This window comes from Oncorhynchus kisutch, linkage group LG5 (assembly GCF_002021735.2).
Source record: "Oncorhynchus kisutch isolate 150728-3 linkage group LG5, Okis_V2, whole genome shotgun sequence".
In the NCBI taxonomy this organism is placed as follows: Eukaryota; Metazoa; Chordata; class Actinopteri; order Salmoniformes; family Salmonidae; genus Oncorhynchus; species Oncorhynchus kisutch.
The window spans coordinates 9,873,116-9,897,784 of NC_034178.2; the positions used below are offsets into that span (position 1 = coordinate 9,873,116).

The 24,669-nt window shown below is 43.3% G+C and overlaps 1 protein-coding gene across 4 annotated transcripts in view; it reads right to left on the minus strand.

Moving 5' to 3' along the window:
• LOC109890615 (nck-associated protein 5) overlaps positions 1-24,669 on the minus strand; it is a 176,993-nt gene that overhangs the window by 67,625 nt on the left and 84,699 nt on the right. For all 4 annotated transcript variants that reach the window (XR_004209943.1, XM_020482563.2, XM_020482565.2 and 1 more), the window contains one exon: positions 11,964-12,097. Coding sequence is in view for 3 of the 4 variants with exons in the window: in XM_020482563.2 (XP_020338152.2) it covers positions 11,964-12,097 (134 nt within the window). In the remaining variant the exon portion in view is untranslated. The remainder of the gene's footprint in view (positions 1-11,963; positions 12,098-24,669) is intronic.

A 24,669-nucleotide genomic window follows, 5' to 3' on the forward strand; every position in this document is an offset into this window, starting at 1 on the left:
ACAGACTTATTTGATAAAGAGATAAAGATAAGAAAGAGTGAGACCATGAGCTCATGGGTTGGATTGGTCAACCTGGCTACTGCAGCCTCGGGGCGCATTGGGAAATGCCCTGGACCAAACTCCCACTCCATCAACACGGTATTGGGAGCTGAGCTCTCCCAAACCCCCATTAAGAAGGTTTGACAAAGCCCCCCCCCCCCCAAAAAAAGAGTAGGGAACAATCATCAGGTTGTGGCTGGATTGGGGTCACGAGGGGTCACCATGACTTGATGGATAAATATTATTCTTGCCTTTACCTGGCAGCAGCTCCAGGAAAACTCACCCAAACTATCCGACTCAGCATTCTTGAAGATCCATTTTTCAGGTTGAACACTTTTTTCCACTAAATCTCCTCCACCTCTGTAAATGCATGTAATTGCCCGGCCGGGCGAGAGATTAAGCTAAGCCACTTAAAAAAAAATCCTCTTTCAAACTTTTGTTTTGTGTTTTTCGACCAGAATGGGTCATTGTAATGGAGACTCTACTGGCCTCTACCCTCTCCTCCTACCTGAGTGACCTGGACTGAGTGACCTGGACCCCTAATAAAGCCCTCAGGACAAATGCTGTTGGGGTCTCTACACTCGTTCTCTGACCAGGCGATACACATCCAGTGTTGGGGGGGGGTGTGCATCGTTCCCCTTTGGCACAGGGGAAGCATTACAAATTCCTTAAACCCTAGGACCACTGGCTCTTTCAATTCACCTTTGACCCCTGACAATGAGACATGCATGGTGGGGAGGCAGGGGGACACCAAAGGGACGAGTGAGGCAGTCAGAGGCCAGGCAGACCAAGGCAGTCATGTCACTGTTTTACAGCCTCCTGTTCTTCTGAGAGAGATAATGACAACCTCCAGGATGCTGCCACCATTTTCATTTCATTTGAGTGAAGTACCATGTCACATAGGGTACAATTCTCACAAACATGCGACCAAAAAGTCACTGTATGGACATATGGATAAGACTTGAGTTAATTCCTCTTGAAAACACAATCCTCTCGTTCTTCCACCTCTTGTCCCTCCTTTAGTTGAGATTGGAGTTCAAGCAAATCCATTATGTTTTTTCCACATGTACATCTCTGGCCATAGGAAGCAGTTAGCAGTATGCTGAGAGCCAAGGGCCCCATATGAGCAGAGGCCTCTAGCCCTCGGAGGCTCCCAGAGGATCTGTGATAAGGTGACAGGGTTGTGTGTGTGTGTGTGTGTGTGTGTGTGTGTGTGTGTGTGTGTGTGTGTGTGTGTGTGTGTGTGTGTGTGTGTGTGTGTGTGTGTGTGTGTGTGCGTGTGTGTATGTGTGCGCGTGTGTGACTGCGAATGTGCGTGTGAAGAGTAGCATGTGTGGCCCACATGCTGCACAGAACATCACTGACGGGCCCCAGAGGAGACACTTAGGGAGAATGACAGGATGAATCCGATTACTCCACAGCAAAACCAGGAGCACAGCTGTCCCCCAACCTCCTCAAACCTCCCCCTGCCTGGATGCTCCTCTTGGGGCATGGAGAGGAGAAGGTGGCCTGTGGTCAGGTTCTCTCCCCTTCACAATCAACCTATCCCAGCTGAGGGCCTTGTACAGGCTCTTCTGTCATTCCCTATCATAAGCATCTACTGTGCCTGGCATTGCTGATATGTAATGAAGTACAGGGTCATTTCAAGTTAGATTTGACTCCCATGTTGAGTTTAAATATGTTCATACATCTGTACAGTAATACCCATAGCCATATATTAAAATACTTTGGCCAGGATTTAGAGCGGGTGCCATGTTAACGCCTTTATTCTCGATATTTTGATGAGGTAGGAGAACGCCTCTGAGAATTCCCTATGAAATGACCCGCTGTAAACAATCAAAACAGATGTTCTTATTGGTCAGCATTTGGGATCATGTGTATCCAAGTCAGTACTGTGGACATCTTGATAGGTTTTGAAAACGATCCAAAATAAACAGAACAAGGCGGAAGCGTCCAATGATACTCAAGCAATGGCTATAGAGGAGAAAGTGGCGCGCTCGGGAACGTTCAGACAGAAACCTCACTGGCTCAACCTTCTAAATAAATGACTTTAGTAGCGGCTATTAAAGCACAAGTGTCTCTATGCATTGACCATGTGTATCAGTCTACTTGCCTGATCGTGTGTTGACAGGTGTTCATATTACACCATAGACAGCTCCTGTGTGTCGTGTGTCGCCTGCCTTGCCTTGCCTTGCCTTGCCTTGCCTGCCTGCGTGACTGCCACAGACGAGTGCCACCGCCACGAGATCCATACAACTTCCATAAGGTCACTGCATATTCCATGTCACTGTGCCACCGGCAGTCTGCTGGCCTGCATCCTACCCAGCGGCAGCCCTTTGAACAGTGGCAAGACAGGAAAGCCTTGATCATGTGTGAACCAACGGATGCCCTACTTTCACACAGGCTTGTAATCTGACCTCGTTTAGTACGCCTGTAAAATATCATCACAACCAACATGGTTAATCCGTAGCGGAAGGGAATTAGTGTCTGTGTGTGTGTGTGTGTGTGTCAGTGACTTAAGAGTGCAGATCAAAGTAGAGTATGTGTATCAACATGGAGGTCTGGGTTACAGACATAGTTACAGATAGCACTGTGTAATCTAACACACACTGTAATAAGTATATATTTTATAAACGGAGTGACCTCCCCTCCACTGTCACCACTATACAGTAATGAAAGACAGACGGTTACATCTGAATAACCTCTCCAAGCTGATCAGCCTCTGAAATGTCATTTCAAAACCTCCCCTAATCTCCCTAAATAAACTCAATCATTCCAATTCCCCGACTACGTTAGAACTCCTGTGACTCGGTTAATTACGGCACAAGGGAGGGTGGGGACGGAGAAATGTAATGAAATCAGCAACTAACAAACCCTCTAATAAAGTGGGTGGTTTAAATATGGAACTAACAGTCTCTCATCCATCGCTAATGTGTCTGACGGCTGTGAGTGGAACAGCAAAGTCTGACGGCTGTGAGTGGAACAGCAAAGTCTGACGGCTGTGAGTGGAACAGCAAAGTCTGACGGCTGTGAGTGGAACAGCAAAGTCTGACGGCTGTGAGTGGAACAGCAAAGTCTGACGGCTGTGAGTGGAACAGCAAAGTCTGACAGCTATGAGTGGAACAGCAAAGTCTGACGGCTGTGAGTGGAACAGCAAAGTCTGACGGCTGTGAGTGGAACAGCAAAGTCTGACAGCTATGAGTGGAACAGCAAAGTCTGACGGCTGTGCGTGGAACACCAAAGTCTGTGAGTGGAACAGCAAAGTCTGACGGCTGTGAGTGGAACAGCAAAGTCTGACGGCTGTGAGTGGAACAGCAAAGTCTGACGGCTGTGAGTGGAACAGCAAAGTCTGACGGCTATGAGTGGAACAGCAAAGTCTGACGGCTGTGCGTGGAACACCAAAGTCTGTGAGTGGAACAGCAAAGTCTGACGGCTGTGAGTGGAACAGCAAAGTCTGACGGCTGTGAGTGGAACAGCAAAGTCTGACGGCTGTGAGTGGAACAGCAAAGTCTGATGGCTGTGAGTGGAACAGCAAAGTCTGACGGCTGTGAGTGGAACACCAAAGTCTGTGAGTGGAACAGCAAAGTCTGACGGCTGTGAGTGGAACAGCAAAGTCTGACGGCTGTGAGTGGAACAGCAAAGTCTGACGGCTGTGAGTGGAACACCAAAGTCTGTGAGTGGAACAGCAAAGTCTGACGGCTGTGATTGGAACAGCAACGTCTGACGGCTGTGAGTGAAACAGTAAAGTCTGACGGCTGTGAGTGGAACACCAAAGTCTGACGGCTGTGAGTGGAACACCAAAGTCTGACGGCTGTGAGGGGAACAGCAAAGTCTGACGGCTGTGAGTGGAACAGCAAAGTCTGTGAGTGGAACAGCAAAGTCTGACGGCTGTGAGTGGAACAGCAAAGTCTGACGGCTGTGAGTGGAACAGCAAAGTCTGACGGCTGTGAGTGGAACAGCAAAGTCTGACGGCTGTGAGTGGAACACCAAAGTCTGACGGCTGTGAGTGGAACACCAAAGTCTGTGAGTGGAACAGCAAAGTCTGACGGCTGTGATTGGAACAGCAAAGTCTGACGGCTGTGAGTGAAACAGCAAAGTCTGACGGCTGTGAGTGGAACACCAAAGTCTGACGGCTGTGAGTGGAACACCAAAGTCTGACGGCTGTGAGGGGAACAGCAAAGTCTGACGGCTGTGAGTGGAACAGCAAAGTCTGTGAGTGGAACAGCAAAGTCTGACAGCTGTGAGTGGAACAGCAAAGTCTGACGGCTGTGAGTGGAACAGCAAAGTCTGACGGCTGTGAGTGGAACAGCAAAGTCTGACGGCTGTGAGTGGAACAGCAAAGTCTGACGGCTGTGAGGGGAACAGCAAAGTCTGACTGCTGTGAGTGGAACAGCAAAGTCTGTGAGTGGAACAGCAAAGTCTGACGGCTGTGAGTGGAACAGCAAAGTCTGACGGCTGTGAGTGGAACAGCAAAGTCTGACGGCTGTGAGTGGAACAGCAAAGTCGGACAGATGTGAGTGGAACAGCAAAGAGGCTGTTTTTTCCTCAAGAAACCACCAGATGTGCGGGGTGTGAAACAGCGCCACAATCAACTCCGCAGCTGCTCCGACCGAGGGGCCCTGTTTGAAATGCTTCAAATGGTATTGGGTGTTTGATTAGCCTAAAAGGGCATTGATCTCTGAACGTGAGTGCACACAAACGCAATCACCGAGCTCATTGGGAATCAGGGGAATATGTGTGTTAGCTATCTCGCTGTGGCCGGGTGATAACTTGCCGGTACAGCTGTGGGCCGGAACGCGCTAACACGTTAACGAGGTAAGCACATGACCATGGTCTGTGGTGTTTGTATAGCCTGACCCTATGGTCTCTCTCCTCTCTTCCCCTCTCTCAGTCTGTGGTAATTGTGGGGGCCAGCTTCAGCAGTCTGAAACCAAGCATGACTCTCCAAACAACACGTCTGGACTTGAACGTCCATCCACTCATTCCTGCCGGTTTACATCATCCTACCCCCCCCCCACCCACCACCAGTAACGTGCAGACAGAATACTCCACAGAGTTGTAAATCTAGACCTAGAGTCATCATCTGCTGTTGTTATTAGTAGTCACAAGCCTGTACTCCATACGCCTCCCTTATCCTGACAAGGAACTCAACTTGTAGAGACAAAGCTGATTCAAAGTCAAGAAGGAGAGCGTGGATAAGTGTCTTGGAGGCCATTAGGCCATTGATTAGTCAGCATATTATTGCAGGTGGCCAGGACCTTATACAAAAAAACATAGGCTTTAGTGTGCAGGTTTAAGAGTTCTCCAGCATGCAACTGAGTACTCCCGGAGTTTTCAAAGTTCTGTCTCCAGAAAGGTACATTAGACAAGTGTTGAAGACAAATAGAGACAGTGAGAAACAGAGCGAGCCTGGATCTTTCATTACCTGAAAACTGCTTCCCTCATCTTCAGGCCAAGCCCTAAGTGGAAGCCTTTGATGGGGGGCCCCAGTGGCCCCCGGGTCCATGTCTGTCCACAGGACATCCTGTCTGACTGTAGGGAGGAGGGAGGGGTGGAGGAGGGATAGACTGCTGGGGGTGATGTGACTCAGGCTCTCCTTACAATCCAGTCCAGTCAACCTCTTGTAAAGTCCAAACGGCCACCTTCTTTCACCTCCATCTCCCGCTACTTGTCCATGTAACTCTGCTTCTGTCCTACTAACTGTTCAAACTTCAGCCCTCGAGAAGTTGAGAGGGCTCCTGTTAGTTGGTTTCCCGTTGTCCTCTGTCCTCTCTCTACAGTGTCAGGCCCCTGTGGGTGTAAATAACCTACAGGGTGGACTGTGTGGGCTCTAAGTCTTCCACTAATCCCTGAGTTTTAATGACAACCAATCTAGAGCTAGCTCCCTGAGGGCTGACCCAAGTCAGGGGCCGACCATGTGACCTTCCTGCTGGGGTCTCCTCCCCTTTAATGCTCAGCTGGATAGGGATGGGGGAGGGTGTGTGTGTGTTGGTGGGGTTCGAGTGTGTGAGTGACCAGTCCCTTAAGGAATGCAGACCTGCTGATCTGAGGACAGACATGAACACAAAGGAAAACAAAAAACTGGGAACCGAGACTATGACGTCTTTTTGTGTATAAAACAGAGAAAAAAGCCAGACGACCCACTACTAAACGATTATTTCGATCAGGTATCTGCCCTTACATTCACCTCCCGAAAAGAAAGCACCGGGGCACATCAGGAAGCACACACACATCCCCGCTGGGGCTAGTAAAAAGCTGTGCTTCCCTGGGGTTCGTCTGGCACCACTCTTAGGCTTTCTCTGATGTGTGTTTTCTCTATTCCCTGATCAGAGTGAAGGACGGAGGGAGACAGCGAGATGCCATGGATCTAACAAGAGCTCATTAACATAACTCTCTCATATCAGCACACAACACCTTGGTTTTCCAAAACAGGAGATTGGGAAGCAACCTGGTCTCAGAGCATTTCGTATTATTCTGTACATAAATCTGGGACACTCCATTTAGTATGATATGTTATATTTCATATGGTATGCATTCATTTGTGGATGTCCATCACCAATTTCGTATGATATGTTACGAATTACAATTCGTATTATATATGATGAATTTGCAAAACGTACAATATGTTTCCGAATTTGCAAAACATAATATATATTAGGAATTCTAACTAGGTGGCTAACTTTAGCTAGGCTAGGGGTTTGGGTTAGGAGTTAGGTTTAAGTTTAGAAGTTAAGTGTAGGGTTAAAGTTAGGGGAAGGGTTAGCTAACATACAAAGTAGTTGCAAAGTAGCTAAAAAGTAGTAAGTAGTTGAAAAGTTGGTAATTAGATAAAATGCTCAAGTTGTCCTTGATGAGATTCGCACTCAAAACCTTTGGTTTACTAGACACATTTGGGTTGTTAGACGTTTGCATTATACGCCTACCCATCCACCCCGACCAACCACCCTACTTTCGTTTCTGTCTTAAGTAACCATACCAAACATAACATATCATACTAATTTGAGTATTCCGAATGTACATTTACTATGTTACGTCTAGTCTATGAAACCAGGCTGTGGAAAGACGAAACTAAAACAGACTCTCTAATAACTTCACAAAAAAGGGTGTCCTGTTATGTTAATGAAGTTCGACTGAAAAAAGATGGTTCTGTTACATATAGACAGACATAACATATTATAGCCCTTTAAGACAGGGCCATAAAGGCTCATAACATGTTATAAAGCATTATTCCTGCAGGCTACAAAAATGTTACCAAAATATTGATATGTGTTTGTGGTATTTTATCTTTATCCAATTTAGAGGTCCTATTCTAACCTTATTTCAATGCACTATCATCATTGAATGTGACTTCATTGTGATTTTCTTTCATCAGTTAAGAACAAATTCTTATTTACAATGACGGCCTACCCCGGCCAAACCCGGATAATGCTGGGCCAATTGTGTCCCGCCCTGTGGGATGTGATACAGCCTGGATACGAACCAGGGACTGTTGTGACGCCTCTTGCATGGAGATGCACTGCTTTAGACCGCTGTGCCACACGGGAGCCACAATTAACAAAACTAAAATTAATTGTTGCCAAGGGTCAAATAGATTCCAGTCTATTTAATGGTGTATTCACATACAGCCCTCTTTAAAGTGTACTCTGGGTTAAAAAAAAAAGCAAAAGAACTCAGTTCTCTTTCTATTCCTACTGCCCTTGTCTTTGAATGAGGACCCAACTGTTTTGCCAATTCACTTCACCTATTTTGTGGCCTGAGTCCTCTTTGAATTCACATCCTTTTTATTTCACCTTTATTTAACCAGGTAGGCTAGTTGAGAACAAGTTCTCATTTACAACTGCGACCGGGCCAAGATAAAGCAAAGCAGTGCAACACAAACAACAACACACATTGTTATGTTTAGGAGGAACTAATATTTTTTTCCAACATTCACTCAATGCATTCTGGGTTTTTACCAAGTGCAGGACAAACAATTCCATCAGAACATGTTATCAGACAGCTAGATATACCTACTCACATTTTGGAAACTAATAGATGAGACATAATAATAATGATCAGAAGATCATTTTAACAACAGAATAAATAGCAGAAGAATAACTTCAGATTAAATAATGCTGTAATTGAAAATTGTACACCCAATGCCCCTTTAAGAGCAAGCATTGATTCACCAAATATGTTGTTGTCTTCCTACGCTATTCAACCCCCATAATCAAACAAACAGTTTACAAGGCTCTCATCCTATAGATCATATATTGCAACAAAAAAAAGATCTGAACATCGTATCAGTACGAAACTCCACACAAATGTTGCAATGTCTTTGCATCGCTAATCAATATCCAAAAACAGCAAGTTTTTTCTTCGAACCTACACGGCATCATCTTCTCTCTTTCGTGAAACCAATGGGAGGAGTTACGTCAGAGGAAACGGTGTTGCAGTAGTCCAGTGTGTTATGCCGGAATAATGAGAAGCGAACCTGGGGAGCTTTGTGTTCACACTGCCCTAAAAAAGTGAACCGGACAGCGGAATTCAAGAGAACCGAACTCAGACCACCTTTTGAGATGGTTTCAGTTCGGGGTTGCTTCAGGGGCACTTTTGAGGGGTCTGATTTCCTTTGGATTGTTTACACTGCACACAAAAAAATCTGCAAAAATGGTCTCAAAGGGACCACGTGTGAAAGCACCCAAAGAGATTGGATATCAACCTCCATAATTCCTGGATATTATCTATGAGACACATTCATGGGATGAGGCTATTCTCTTCTGATGAGAAATGAATGGTAGGCTATGTCTACATCCCAAATGGCACCATATTCCCTAAATAGTTCACTACTTTCAAGCATGGGCCATAGGGCTCTAGTCAAAAGTAGTGCATTTTGATGTAGAATATGTGTTGCCAAAATGTATTTAGGGCACATAGGTTCTATCCTTGAACAAGCAAAGAAACAGGTACAATGGAAGGTTATTTCACTGGAGAATCAGATTTTAGTGGGATAATGAAATAATGCAACTATAAGGCACAATATGCTCAATCATCCTGAACTAAGCACTACACACAATGTGTGTGTGTGTGTGTGTGTGTGTTTGTGTGTGTGTCAGTGACTTAAGAGTGCAGAGCTGGCATTATCAAGTGGGTCAAAGGTTCAGGCTGAAGACAGTGTGGGCAGTCTGCTGACTGACTGGTTTGCTGGCTGGTAAGCTCTTAATTAAAGTGACCACACAGATGTCCCATCTGCCACTGCGACCACCGCCACACATTTCTGGCTCCCATGTAAACATAATAATCCAATGAGAGGCCAGGTACACACACACATGCAGGGATACACGCAAATCACACACACACACACACACACACACACACACACACACACACACACACACACACACACACACACACACACACACACACACACACACACACACACACACTAACATGTACACAATAAACACACAAGCACACACACACACGCACCCACACCCGAACCCACACCCGAATCCACCGATGCAGCCAGACACTCCAACATACAAAAACAAACATTATGAATTCAACAAGCCACTGAGTCTCTCTAAAGCCTTTTAGCTCCTCTGTGTCTGTCACTGCAGGGAAACCTCCTTTAATAGGCACTGAAATGTACAGAAACAAGAGCAATATAATGTAAAAAAAACACATTTCTAGCAATCCTTGTTGAAATTACTGCCATCCACCACTACTGACTATGAGCAATAGAGGGAGAATTACACCAGCAATGCCAAGCACTTCATCTCCTATAGCGTGTGGTGGGAAGGTCTCTTTTCGCTGAGCATTATAAGGACATAATGGAATCCCTGTCTACATTGTTCTTCCACAGTCTAGGGGCCGAGGAGGCATGCAGTCATCCACAGGGTTCACAGCCAATAAGAACAATCCGTCTGGAGAGAGGCAACCGCCCGGCGACGGAAGCATCTGTCACAAAGGGACTAGAGCAGGACCCAATCACAGATAGGCCTAATAAAAATGTTCCCCTACACACATACATGCACACCCAGTCTAGCCCGCCTCACTTATTCGGGCTATGGGACATCGGGCATCGTTATGCTAACTCCATCAGCTGATTCATTGGTCCGCGCCAGTGATAGCCCAGAATATAAACAGATCTAAGATCAGCCGGGAGTCTGGATGATGTGACAGAACACATAATAAGGCTATGGCTGGTTGAGTCAGACACTGATTGGGGATCAGACTGATGGCAGACATAAATGAGGCAGTCACAGAGGCAGTCAGGGAAGGGCGAAATGAATAGGGACAAAGACTGGAGACAGGCACTTATGTAAACATGATACGATGTCGCCCCCCGCTCACTGACTTTTATTAGATCTCTGTGTTGAATGATCTGTGCCTGACTCCTCAGGCATTATTCCATATTGGGAGGGGGGGGGTAGCTAGCTACTATACAGATACACAATAGCATGTCTGAGCTGACTGTGTTCTCTGTGCTGACTGCAAAATCTAATCCATACTGTACGCCCACATGGATAAAGGAATTCCGCGACAGAATGAATATGTTGATGGATACGCATATAGATATATGGTGACAGGATGCCACAGCCAACGCTGAGCAAGATACAGAGTTGTGGGGCATGGGTATGTTGAGCTCGTGGGCTGTAATGACAATGGCCCATGCTGATGGTTTAACCACTACTGGTCCATTAAGTTTGACACCATATAGAATCATTGGGACATAAGTTAATTAACATTTCATTGATGTGCATTGCAGTGTGTTAGCCATCAAAGCTGTTGTGAATGCGGTTGAGTGAAGCGGGTGAGTTGCCATAGTAGCCATTACACTGTGACACATCTGACATTCCTTGGAGGCGTGGGTCCGAATCCCACTACTGACACCATTGTTGCGATTTTAGGGGATGCTTAAACTCCAATCGCCTTGACCAAGGGCAGCGACAGTAGCCACTGGCCCACAAACACCCTTGGTGTTTGCGGTCTTAAGAACGTCACATTTCTTACAATACTACTACAAAACTTAGAGAAGAAACACTTATACCATTGTTAGACTTGTACCATAGCTGTACTGACCCCATAGTTAAAACACTACATGACAACTATGACGACCCACAGAGTTCAGAGGTCATTCTGAGCAACTAACTCCAGACAACTAACTCCAATACAATGTCACACTATTTTAATAGGACAGATTTTCCTCGCCCAATTTAAAATGGGAAGATCAGCGCTCATTCTAAAAATCCACGGGTTATTCTCGTGCGGCAGTGCGTTGAATGACTATCTCCTAATTATGACATCAGTTCTGAGCTGAGTGGTGAATTTGCTTACTACACCTCATTGGGGCTGCAGTAGGATATAAATGATCCTATAGTAAAGGGGGAAATGGACTCTCGACGCAGTTGTCATTCTTCACGGTCAGAGAACTGACAAAGACTTCATCCTTCCTTCATTTTAAATGGTGGAGAAATTTAAAAAAAATTGTCTTTCAATACAGTCAAGGTTGACTGATGAAGTGATACACCAAGAGATGAATGAAGAGACGGTTTGAGGAGAGACGGTTTGCAATAAAGATTTCTCAACACAAAGGATTTAAAAACAGAGATGGCTGTGTAAATTAAAATTGGCCCCTAGTTTGAAACCCGTGGCAAAGTCTGTGGCATTAAAATCTTTGCCATTATGTCAATGAGTACGACAGTGCAATCTGATGGTAGCATAGACAGAATGTATCTAGGTCTATATAGGTTGTGTCTGACCTGTGTCATGCTACAGTGGTACAGTAAGCTGGTGGTGCCTACTGGTCTGTTGTCATGGAAACGTTGCCATGGCGCGTGGGACGGCGGTGTGTGTGTGTGTGCGCTCATGTCTGCCTGTGTCAGTGTGTATGTATATATGCGTGTGTGTGTGTGTGTGCGTGCGTAGGGGCTGCATGTTACCTGGAGAAGTGCTGCTGTAGCGAAACCATCTGCGCTCGGCCCAGCTCCGACTCGTCCGTCACCTCCCGAAGCCGCTTCTCACTGTCCAATCGCAGGCGTCGCTCTTCCTCTAGCACGTGAATCAGCTTTTGTCGCTGTGGGAAAAAGGACAGAGTCAGGTTGGCTGCTGGTTGTCAACAAAACAGCTAAATGTAACAGGTGTTGTTACTAGTCAACAGGCAGAGAGATAGAAAAGCCACCAGCAACATAGACCAAAGTCTGTGACTATCTACATTTCACAAATATCTATTTCATAATATCTATTTCATAATTTCCATTTCATAATATCTATTTCATAATACAGTGCTTTGCGAAAGTATTCGGCCCCCTTGAACTTTGCAACCTTTTGCCACATTTCAGGCTTCAAACATAAAGATATAAAACTGTCTTTTTTTGTGAAGAATCAACAACAAGTGGGACACAATCATGAAGTGGAACGACATTTATTGGATATTTCAAACTTTTTAACAAATCAAAAACTGAAAAATTGGGCGTGCAAAATTATTCAGCCCCCTTAAGTTAATACTTTGTAGCGCCACCTTTTGCTGCGATTACAGCTGTAAGTCGCTTGGGGTATGTCTCTATCAGTTTTGCACATCGAGAGACTGAATTTTTTCCCCATTCCTCCTTGCAAAACAGCTCGAGCTCAGTGAGGTTGGATGGAGAGCATTTGTGAACAGCAGTTTTCAGTTCTTTCCACAGATTCTCGATTGGATTCATGTTTTGGATCATTGTCTTGTTGGAAGACAAATCTCCGTCCCAGTCTCAGGTCTTTTGCAGACTCCATCAGGTTTTCTTCCAGAATGGTCCTGTATTTGGCTCCATCCATCTTCCCATCAATTTTAACCATCTTCCCTGTCCCTGCTGAAGAAAAGCAGGCCCAAACCATGATGCTGCCACCACCATGTTTGACAGTGGGGATGGTGTGTTCAGGGTGATGTGCTGTGTTGCTTTTACGCCAAACATAACATTTGGCATTGTTGCCAAAAAGTTCAATTTTGGTTTCATCTGACCAGAGCACCTTCTTCCACATGTTTGGTGTGTCTCCCAGGTGGCTTGTGGCAAACTTTAAACAACACTTTTTATGGATATCTTTAAGAAATGGCTTTCTTCTTGCCACTCTTCCATAAAGGCCAGATTTGTGCAATATACGACTGATTGTTGTCCTATGGACAGAGTCTCCCACCTCAGCTGTAGATCTCTGCAGTTCATCCAGAGTGATCATGGGCCTCTTGGCTGCATCTCTGATCAGTCTTCTCCTTGTATGAGCTGAAAGTTTAGAGGGACGGCCAGGTCTTGGTAGATTTGCAGTGGTCTGATACTCCTTCCATTTCAATATTATCGCTTGCACAGTGCTCCTTGGGATGTTTAAAGCTTGGGAAATCTTTTTGTATCCAAATCCGGCTTTAAACTTCTTCACAACAGTATCTCGGACCTGCCTGGTGTGTTCCCTGTTCTTCATGATGCTCTCTGCGCTTTTAACGGACCTCTGAGACTATCACAGTGCAGGTGCATTTATACGGAGACTTGATTACACACAGGTGGATTGTATTTATCATCATTAGTCATTTAGGTCAACATTGGATCATTCAGAGATCCTCACTGAACTTCTGGAGAGAGTTTGCTGCACTGAAAGTAAAGGGGCTGAATAATTTTGCACGCCCAATTTTTCAGTTTTTGATTTGTTAAAAAAGTTTGAAATATCCAATAAATGTCCTTCCACTTCATGATTGTGTCCCACTTGTTGTTGATTCTTCACAAAAAAAGACAGTTTTATATCTTTATGTTTGAAGCCTGAAATGTGGCAAAAGGTCGCAAGGTTCAAGGGGGCCGAATACTTTCGCAAGGCACTGTATCTAGTTCATAACATCTGTGTCATAACATCTATATAACATCTACAGTTGAAGTCAGAAGTTTACATGTACTTAGGTTGGAGGCAGGAAAACTCGTTTTTCAACCTCTACACAAATGTCTTGTTAACAAACTATAGTTTTGGCAAGTTGGTTAAGACATCTACTTTGTGCATGACACAAGTAATTTTTCCAACAATTGTTTACAGACAGATTATTTAACTTATTATTCACTGTATTACAATTCAAGTGTGTCAGAAGTTCATACACTAAATTGACTGTGCCTTTAAACAGCTTGGAAAATTCCAGAAAATTATGTCATGGCTTTAGAAGCTTCTGATCAGCTAATTGACATAATTTGAGTCAATTGGCGGTGTACCTGTGGATGTATTTCAAGGCCTACCTTCAAACTCAGTGCCTCTTTGCTTGACATCATGGGAAAATCTAAAGAAATCAGCCAAGACCTCAGAAAAAAAACATTGTAGACCTTCACAAGTCTGGTTCATCATTGGGAACAATTTCCAAATGCCTGAAAGTACCAAGTTCATCTGTACAAACATAAGTACGCAAGTATAAACACCATGGGACCACGCAGCCTTCATACCGCTCAGGAAGAAGACGCGTTCTGTCTCCTAGAGATGAACGTACTTTGGTGCGAAAAGTGCAAATCAATCCCAGAACAAAAGCAAAGGGCCTTGTGAAGATGCTGGAGGAATCAGGTGCAAAAGTATCTATATCCACAGTAAAACAAGTCCTGTATTGACATAACCTGAAAGGCCGCTCAGCAAGGAAGAAACCACTGCTCCAAAACTGACATAAAAAATCCAGACTACGGTTTGCAACTGCACATGGGGACAAAGCTCGTACACTTTGGAGAAATGTCCTCTGGTCTGATGAAACAAAAATAGAACTGTTTGGCCATAATGACCATCCGTTATGTTTGAGGAAAAAGGGGGAGGCTTGCAAGCCGAAGAACACCATCCCAACCGTGAAGCACAGGGGTGGCAGCCTCATGTTGTGGTAGTGCTTTTCTGCAGGAGGGACTGGTGCACTTCACAAAATAGATGGCAGGAAAATGAGGTGGATATATTGAAGCAACATCTCAAGACATCAGTCAGGAAGTGAAAGCTTGGTCGCAAATGGTTCTTCCAAATGGACAATGACCCCAAGCATACTTCCAAAGTTTTGGCAAAATGGCTTAAGGACAACAAAGTCAAGGTATTGGAGTGGCCATCACAAAGCCCTGACCTCAATCCTATAGAACATTTGTGGGCAGAACTGAAGAGTGTAGAGCAAGTGTAGAGCAAGGAGTCCTACAAACCTGACTCAGTTACACCAGCTCTGTCAGGAGGAATGGGCCAAAATTCACCCAACTCATTGTGGGAAGCTTGTGAAAGGTTACCCGAAACGTTTAACCCAAGTTAAACAATTTAAAGGCAATGCTACCAAATACTATTTGAGTGTATGTAAACTTCTGACCCAATGGGAATGTGATGAAAGAAATAAAAGCTGAAATAACTTATTCTCTCTACTATTATTCTGACATTTCACATTCTTAAAATAAAGTGGTGAATCTAACTGACCTAATACAGGGAATTCTTACTAGGATTAAATGTCAGGAATTGTGAAAAACTGAGTTTAAATGTATTTGGCTAAGGTGCATGTAAACTTCCCGACTTCAACTGTATATTAAGACATCCATATATATAGTCAACTTCCCATGGCCTTGTAGTCTATGTTGATGCATCCACTACAATGTTCACTTTCAATGACACATATGATGAAATGTACATTACACTTCTATTGTAAGACAGCCATAGTCAGCTACCCATGAACTTGGTGGCTATATGCTGTGTAGGAGGCAGATGGCGGTTGGGCCAGTATCTGAAAAGTTGCTGGTTTGAATACCCGAGCCAACAAGGTGGAAAGAATCTCTCATTCTGCCCTTGAACAAGGCAGTTAACCCCCAACAACAACTGCTCCGGGCGCCGTTGACGTCGAATCTGAGGGATTGGTTTAAATGTGGAGGACACACTTCGGTTGAATGTATTTAGCTGTGCAACTGACTAGGTATCCCCTTTTCCTTCCTTCCTTTTGAGGCATCTCCTATAACTATAGCCTTCACTGGGAATGAGATATATCATGGAATGTCCATAAAACGGTTATCAGTATCTGCGTTTATTCGAGGCACGATTTCCCTTTGCTATAATCACAGCCCCTAATATTCTACTGCATGTTATAGTGTTCAAGTGAAGAGGAAATTCAGCCACTCTTGGCAGACATGAGGAGGGTATGCCCAATTTCCTCTTTAGTTTTCTCCTCAATTCATGCACATTAGTTGGAGAACGAGGTAGGGGCAGATTTCGTTTCACTTGGTACCATTATTGTGTTCAACACAGTGTCACGGCCTCTGTTTTTTCTAACCAGAAGTAAACATCCTTATATTTTGGCAATAAGCTTATTACACTCTCGACAGAGGGAGATGGTTGAGTGGTTAAACCTACTGTACGGCTAAGAGGCTTACCCAGCATGCAGTGATCAATCTGTCACTTACTGTAACTAGGTAGATTTTGCAATATGGAGACAGATTATAGTTAAGTTAGTGCACTAACTTTCTCCAAATCATGTCTTCAGTGTTAAAGTATATTCAAGTGAAATCCCCAAACTCAACTAGCTTGTGGAAGTTTAGATGTAAAGCAGGCAGTGTTTGGCCCCACAAAACTTTATCACAGAACCCCGACATTATCTTTGACTCGAAACTTCTTCCTTGACATGGTCATGCAGGAAGGCAGGCAGGCCGCATAGCCTTTGAAGTGTAGAATCTGAAACGAGGACAGTTTCTTCTTTTGGAGTAACTTCTGAGGCTTCAGGACATAGTGCATGTTCCAATTAGGGTCATAGAAAAAAAATGGGATGTTCAGAAGCTTTTCTGCTTTTAGAGTCTCTGTAGAAAAAGTTGATCATCTTTCAGCAGTGAGCCTGCAGTGGAGTCTTTAAAAACCATGTTTAGTGAAGACAAATCTAGCATTAGTGCAGTTGTTTTCCACTGTGATTCTAGCAGCAGGGTTTAAGCTTTAACTTACACTGAGTGTACAACACATTAAGGACACCTGCTCTTTTCCTGACATAGACTGACCAGGAGAATCCAGGTGAAAGCCATGATCCTTTATTGATGTCACTTGTTAAATCCACTTCAAAATGTGTGGAGGAAGGAGAGGAGACAGGTTAAAGGAGGATTTTTAAGCCTTGACACAATTGAGACCTGGATTGTGTATCAGGGTTAGGTGTCACGATCGTCGTAATGAGCGGACCACGGGCAAGCGTGATTGAAGTTCCACATCTTTATTTCAGTGAAACTTTACACAAAAACAATACACCAATAACGAAACGTGAAGAAGCGGTGCACATGCACAAACACAACACAATATCCCACAAAGCAGGTGGGAGATAGGGCTTCCTAAATATGATCCCCAATTAGAGGCAACGATTACCAGCTGCCTCTAATTGGGAACCATACAAAACCACCAACATAGAAATACACATTCTAGAACACCCACCTAGTCACACCCTGACCGAAACCACTATAGAGATTCCAAGGGCTCTCTATGGTCAGGGCGTGACATTAGGTCAGAAGATGTACAAGATTAATGTTACGGAGTCTAACTTTCTATTGAAAAGGATGATGTTACAGAGTCTAGTTGATAGGTAATCGACTAGCCAGACTGTTCCCCGGACTCCAGTTGTAGGGATTTGTACAATGCACAAACAAGGCTATTGAACCTGACATTGGTGTCTGTCTTTATTCCTTTATCCAACATATCATACTGAAACAATTAACTTATTACCCCAGCTACAATAGGATTGTGAGTTTGCTCAACAATTATATACAGTGCCTTGCGAAAGTATTCGGCCCCTTTGAACTTTGCGACCTTTTGCCACATTTCAGGCTTCAAACATAAATATATAAAACTGTATTTTTTTGTGAAGAATCAACAACAAGTGGGACACAATCATGAAGTGGAACGACATTTATTGGATATTTCAAACTTTTTTAACAAATCAAAAACTGAAAAATTGGGCGTGCAAAATTATTCAGCCCCCTTAAGTTAATACTTTGTAGCGCCACCTTTTGCTGCGATTACAGCTGTAAGTCGCTTGGGGTATGTCTCTATCAGTTTTGCACATCGAGAGACTGAATTTTATCCCATTCCTCCTTGCAAAACTGCTCGAGCTCAGTGAGGTTGGATGGAGAGCATTTGTGAACAGCAGTTTTCAGTTCTTTCCACAGATTCTCGATTGGATTCAGGTCTGGACTTTGACTTGGCCATTCTAACACCTGGATATGTTTATTTTTTAACCATTCCATTGTATATTTTGCTTTATGTTTTGGATCATTGTCTTGTTGGAAGACAAATCTCCGTCACAGTATCATGTCTTTTGCACTCCTGGAGAGAGTTTGCTGTACTTAAAGTAAAGGGCCTGAATAATTTTGCACGCCCAATTTTTCAGTTTTTTTATTTGTCGTTCCACTTCATGATTGTGTCCCACTTGTTGTTGATTCTTCACAAAAAAATACAGTTTTATATCTTTATGTTTGAAGCCTGAAATGTGGCAAAAGGTCGCAAAGTTCAAGGGGGGCGAATACTTTCGCAAGGCACTGTATATATTTTTAAAGCATACTCACAATCCTGGTTGCCTTACAATTGTATATTTGAATCAACAACTTTTTATTATTACAGTGCAGAGTGCTGCATTACACTGGGTATCCATTTTGTGCCATGGCAACTGGGACGGCTTTAGGAGCTCGAATTAGAAACATGATATTGTTCTCCTGAACTGTAGAATTACAAATGCAAATAGATGTTATGAAATACAGTTGAAGTCGGAAGTTTACACCCTAGCCAAATACATTTAGACTCAGTTTTTCACAATTCCTGACATTTAATCCGAGTAAAAAAATCCCTGTTTTGGGTCAATTAGGATCACCAATTTTTTTCCTGAGCTCTTGGCTGATTTCTTTTGATTCAAGCAAAGATGCACTGAGTGTGAAGGTAGGCCTTGAAATACATTTTCTGGAATTTTCCAAGCTGTTTAAAGGTACAGTCAATTTAGTGTATGCAAATTTATGACCCACTGGAATTGTGATACAGTGAATAATAAGTTAAATAATCTGTCTGTAAACAATTGTTGGAAAAATGACTTGTGTCATGCACAAAGTAGATGTCCTAACCAACTTGCCAAAACTATAGTTTGTTAACAAGAAATTTGTCTAGTGATTTAGAAACGAGTTTTCATGACTCCAACCTAAGTGTATGTAAACTTCCGACTTCAACTGTATATTACTATATGGATGTCTTACTATAAGTCTTACTATATGGATGTCTTACTATAAGTCTTACTATAAGTCTTACAATATGGATGTCTTACTATAAGTCTTACTATATGGATGTCTTACTATAAGTCTTACTATATGAATGTCTTACTATAAGTCTTACAGTATGGATGTCTTACTATAAGTCTTACAATATGGATGTCTTACTATAAGTCTTACTATATGGATGTCTTACTATAAGTCTTACTATATGAATGTCTTACTATAAGTCTTACAGTATGGATGTCTTACTATATGGATGTCTTACTACAGTGGCAAGAAAAACTATGTGAACCCCTTGGAATTACCATGATTTCTGCATAAATTGGTGATTAAATTTGATCTGATCTTCATCTAAGACAACAATAGACAAACATAGTGTGTTTAAACTAGTAAATCACAAATGTAGTATTTTTCTATGTTGTCTATATTGAATACATAATTTAAACATTCACAGTGTAGGTTGGGAAAAGTATGTGAACCCGTAGGCTAATGTCAGGAGTCAGCTAACCTGGAGTCCATTCAATGAGACGAGATTGGAGATAGCGCTGCCTTGCCCTATAAAAAACACTCACAAAATTTAAGTTTGCTATTCACAAGAAGCATTGCCTCAAACAAAAGAGATCTCAGAAGACCTAAGATTAAGAATTGTTGACTTGCATAAAGCTGGAAAGGGTTACAAAAGTATCTCCGTCTCTAAATGTTCACCAGTCCACGGTAAGACACATTGTCTATAAATGGAGAAAGTTCAGCACTGTTGCTACTCTCCCTAGGAGTGGCCATCCTGCAAAAATGACTGCATGAGCACAGCATGTTCAATGAGGTTAAGAAGAATCCTAGAGTATCAGCTAAAGACTTACAGTAATCTCTGGAACATGCTACCATTTCTGACAAGTCTGCAATATGTAAAACAATAAACAAGAATGATGTTCATGGGAGGACACCACAGAAGAAGCCACTGCTGTCCAAAAAGAAAATTGCTGCACATCTGAAGTTCGCAAAAGAGCACCTGGATGTTCCACAGCGCTTCTGCCAAAATATTCTGTGGACAGCTCAAACTACAGTTGAGTTGTTAGGAAGGAACACACAACCCTATGTGTGGAGAGAAAAAGGCACAGCACACCAACATCAAAACCTCATCCCAACTGTAAAGTATGGTGGAGGGAGCATCATGGTATGGGCTGCTTTGCTGCCTCAGGGCCTGGACAGCTTGCTATCATCAACGTAAAAATGAATTCCCAAGTTTATCAAGACATTTTGCAGGAGAATGTTAGGCTATTTGTCTGCCAATTGAAGCGCAACAGAAGTTGGGTGATGTAACAGGACAATGACACAAAACACAGAAGTAAATCAACAACAGAATGGTTTCAACAGAAGAAAATACGCCTTCTGGAATGGCCCAGTCAGAGTCCTGACCTCAACCCAATTGTGATGCTGTGACATGACCTCAAGAAAGAAGTTCACACCAGACGTCCCAAGAATATTGCTGAACTGGAACAGTTTTGTAAAGAGGAATGGTCCAAAATCCCTCTTAACCGTTGTGCAGGTCTGATCCGAAACTACAGAACACGTTGGGTTGAGGTTGTTGCTGCCAAAGGAGGGTCAACCAGTTATTAAATCCAAGGGTTCACATACCTTTCCCACCCTGGACCTGTGAATGTTTACACAGTGTGTTCAATAAAGACATGAACAAGTATAATTGTTTGTGTGTTATTAGTTTAAGCAGACGGTGTGTCTATTGTTGTGACCTAGATGAAGATCAGATCAAATTGTATGACCAATGCAGAAATCCAGGTTTTGCTCTTTCAAAAGGGTTCACATACTTTTTCTTGACACTGTATGGACATCTCCCTATATGGACATCTCCCTATATGGACATCTCCCTATATGGACATCTCCCTATATGGACATCTCCCTATATGGACATCTCCCTATATGGACATCTTATAAAAGCACAAGTCCCTTCTTCTGACTTCTGTCTGTTATATGTACTGTTGTCCTGAACAGGGTCAGTCAGACTGCATCTGGATAGAAACACTAAAAGAGGCCTCCTGGGTAACGCAGTGGTCTAAGGATTCCACCAGAGATTCTGGGTTCGAGCCCAGGCTCTGTCGCAGCCGGCTGCGACCGGGAGGCCCATGGGGCTGCGCACAATTGGCCCAGCGTCGTCCAGGTTAGGGAGGGTTTGGCCGGCAAGGATATCCTTGTCTCATTGTGCACTAGTGACTCCTGTGTCGGGCCGGGTGCAGTGCATGCTGACCAGGTCGCCAGGTGTACGGTGTTTCCTCCGACACATTGGTGCTTCCGGGTTGAATGTGCATTGTGTCAAGAAGCAGTGCGGCTAGGTTGGGTTGTGTTTCGGAGGACGCATGGCTCTCGACCTTTGCCTCTCCTGAGTCCGTACGGGAGTTGCAGCGATGAGACAAGACTGTAACTACCAATTGGATACCATGAAAAGGGGTAAAACATTTTTTTTTACATTTAAACACTAAAAGGTGCTTAATAATAAATACCTTGGTCAGCCATTAAATATATAGTGCTGAGTCACTAATTTAGTGAATAACCTTGTCCAAAATCAACTAGTTCAACACTCCATGTGGCATAGAGCCTTAGAGCAAACAAAGTAAGGCCTTTCCTTCACCTCTATTAAAAAATATATAGGTATAAAATATTTACCTTGGTGGCTATCACATATAACACATGAGTTCATTTGAAAAAGCAAAACTTAACAAAGCTTTTTAATCATCATTATGTTATTTCTGATATATGCAATACTACCAAGATCTTGTTCATTAGGTTGTCCACTGCATGGTAACCAAGATGGAATTGAAAGCAGACAATTTCACAAAACAAGTACTGCAGGGCCATCTAGTGGCTATTGAACAACACACTAGCTCAAGCAGCGTGCAGGAGAGGAACTAACCAAGGAGCCAACTATAGCACAAACCAGGCTCCTTACCACATGAATGACACATTTCAAACCTCCATATATACTACAGAGGCCTTAATATAGCAAATCTGTATTACTCTCAAATCAAACTACCTATATAACTGTACATCAAATCAACCCCGATACCCTACCCCTAGACACTACTAATGGTTAGTGTGAATATAAAATCAACCCCTATACCCTAACCCTAGACACTACTAATGGTTAGTGTGAATACCAAAGCAACCCCTATACCCTACCCCTAGACACTACTAATGGTTAGTGTGAATACCAAAACAACCCATATATCCTACCCCTAGACACTACTAATGGTTAGTGTGAATATAAAATCAACCCCTATACCCTACCCCTAGACCCTATAATGGTTCATGTGAATACCAAATCAACCCATATACCCTACCCCTAGACACTACTAATGGTTAGTGTGAATACCAAAACAACCCATATACCCTACCCCTAGACACTACTAATGGTTAGTGTGAATACCAAAACAACCCATATACCCTACCCCTAGACACTACTAATGGTTAGTGTGAATACCAAAACAACCCCGATACCCTATCCCTAGACACTACTAATGGTTAGTGTGAAAACCAAAACAACCCATATACCCTACCCCTAGACACTACTAATGGTTAGTGTGAATACCAAAACAACCCATATACCCTACCCCTAGACACTACTAATGGTTAGTGTGAATACCAAAACAACCCATATACCCTACCCTAGACACTACTAATGGTTAGTGTGAAAACCAAAACAACCCATATACCCTACCCTTAGACACTACTAATGGTTAGTGTGAAAACCAAAACAACCCATATACCCTACCCCTAGACACTACTAATGGTTAGTGTGAATACCAAAACAACCCATATACCCTACCCCTAGACACTACTAATGGTTAGTGTGAAAACCAAAACAACCCATATACCCTACCCTTAGACACTACTAATGGTTAGTGTGAAAACCAAAACAACCCATATACCCTACCCCTAGACACTACTAATGGTTAGTGTGAATACCAAAACAACCCATATACCCTACCCCTAGACACTACTAATGGTTAGTGTGAATACCAAAACAACCCATATACCCTACCCCTAGACACTACTAATGGTTAGTGTGAATACCAAAACAACCCCGATACCCTATCCCTAGACACTACTAATGGTTAGTGTGAAAACCAAAACAACCCATATACCCTACCCCTAGACACTACTAATGGTTAGTGTGAATACCAAAACAACCCATATACCCTACCCCTAGACACTACTAATGGTTAGTGTGAATACCAAAACAACCCATATACCCTACCCTAGACACTACTAATGGTTAGTGTGAAAACCAAAACAACCCATATACCCTACCCTTAGACACTACTAATGGTTAGTGTGAAAACCAAAACAACCCATATACCCTACCCCTAGACACTACTAATGGTTAGTGTGAATACCAAAACAACCCATATACCCTACCCCTAGACACTACTAATGGTTAGTGTGAAAACCAAAACAACCCATATACCCTACCCTTAGACACTACTAATGGTTAGTGTGAAAACCAAAACAACCCATATACCCTACCCCTAGACACTACTAATGGTTAGTGTGAATACCAAAACAACCCATATACACTACCCATTGTCACTATTACCCTGCTCCTAGACATTACATTTGAAACCCTACTTCTTCAAAGAGTATCTTAAATAATCCCACAGCACCCTTCCTCGTACCACCTCTCCCCCCTCCCCCCAAAAGTGCCTAACACTCGCACTTGATCCCCCCCCCCTCCCCCCAAAAGTGCCTAACACTCGCACTTGATCCCCCCCCCCCCCCCCCCACCCCCCCACACACTAGCACTGACTTTGCTGATAGCTACTGTATTGATGACTGAGATATGTGGTTGTCTTAAGATTAATGCACTAACTGTAAATTGCTCTGGATAAGAGTGTCTTCTAAATGAAAACAATGAAAACATGTTAATGTCTAAAAGAGAAGGACAAAGTAACACTGAATGAAAAAGGTGCCCGACGCTACTGCAACACCACAACCAGGAGTTTCCAGACAAAAAAATATATATATATAATAAGTTAAATACAAAACAATGACAAAACAGTTTTTTTCTCAAGGGGGGGGGGCTTTTGGCTCCTTCAGTTGTGAGCACAGTGTGTTAGAGTTGAATGCCATCCAATAAATAACCATGTTTCACTCTAACTCTGTGACTTGGCCCAAGACTTTAATCCGTTGAAGCAGTTGAGCATTAAACCCTATTCACAACTAAAACCAGCCCCAGCTCTTCAACATGGCCGTAAATCCAGGGATACTATGTGGAGCGACTTTTACGCACCAGGGAGCCTCTCCATCACAGGTAATGGCTGCCGTAAATAACACGCCACTGCAGGAACATAAACCCACTATCACAGGGCTGGTGCCAAGTTAGAGCTGGACCAAAGCCAAATGAGTTCCTTCACCATGACTAGTTAGACCGGAGTTG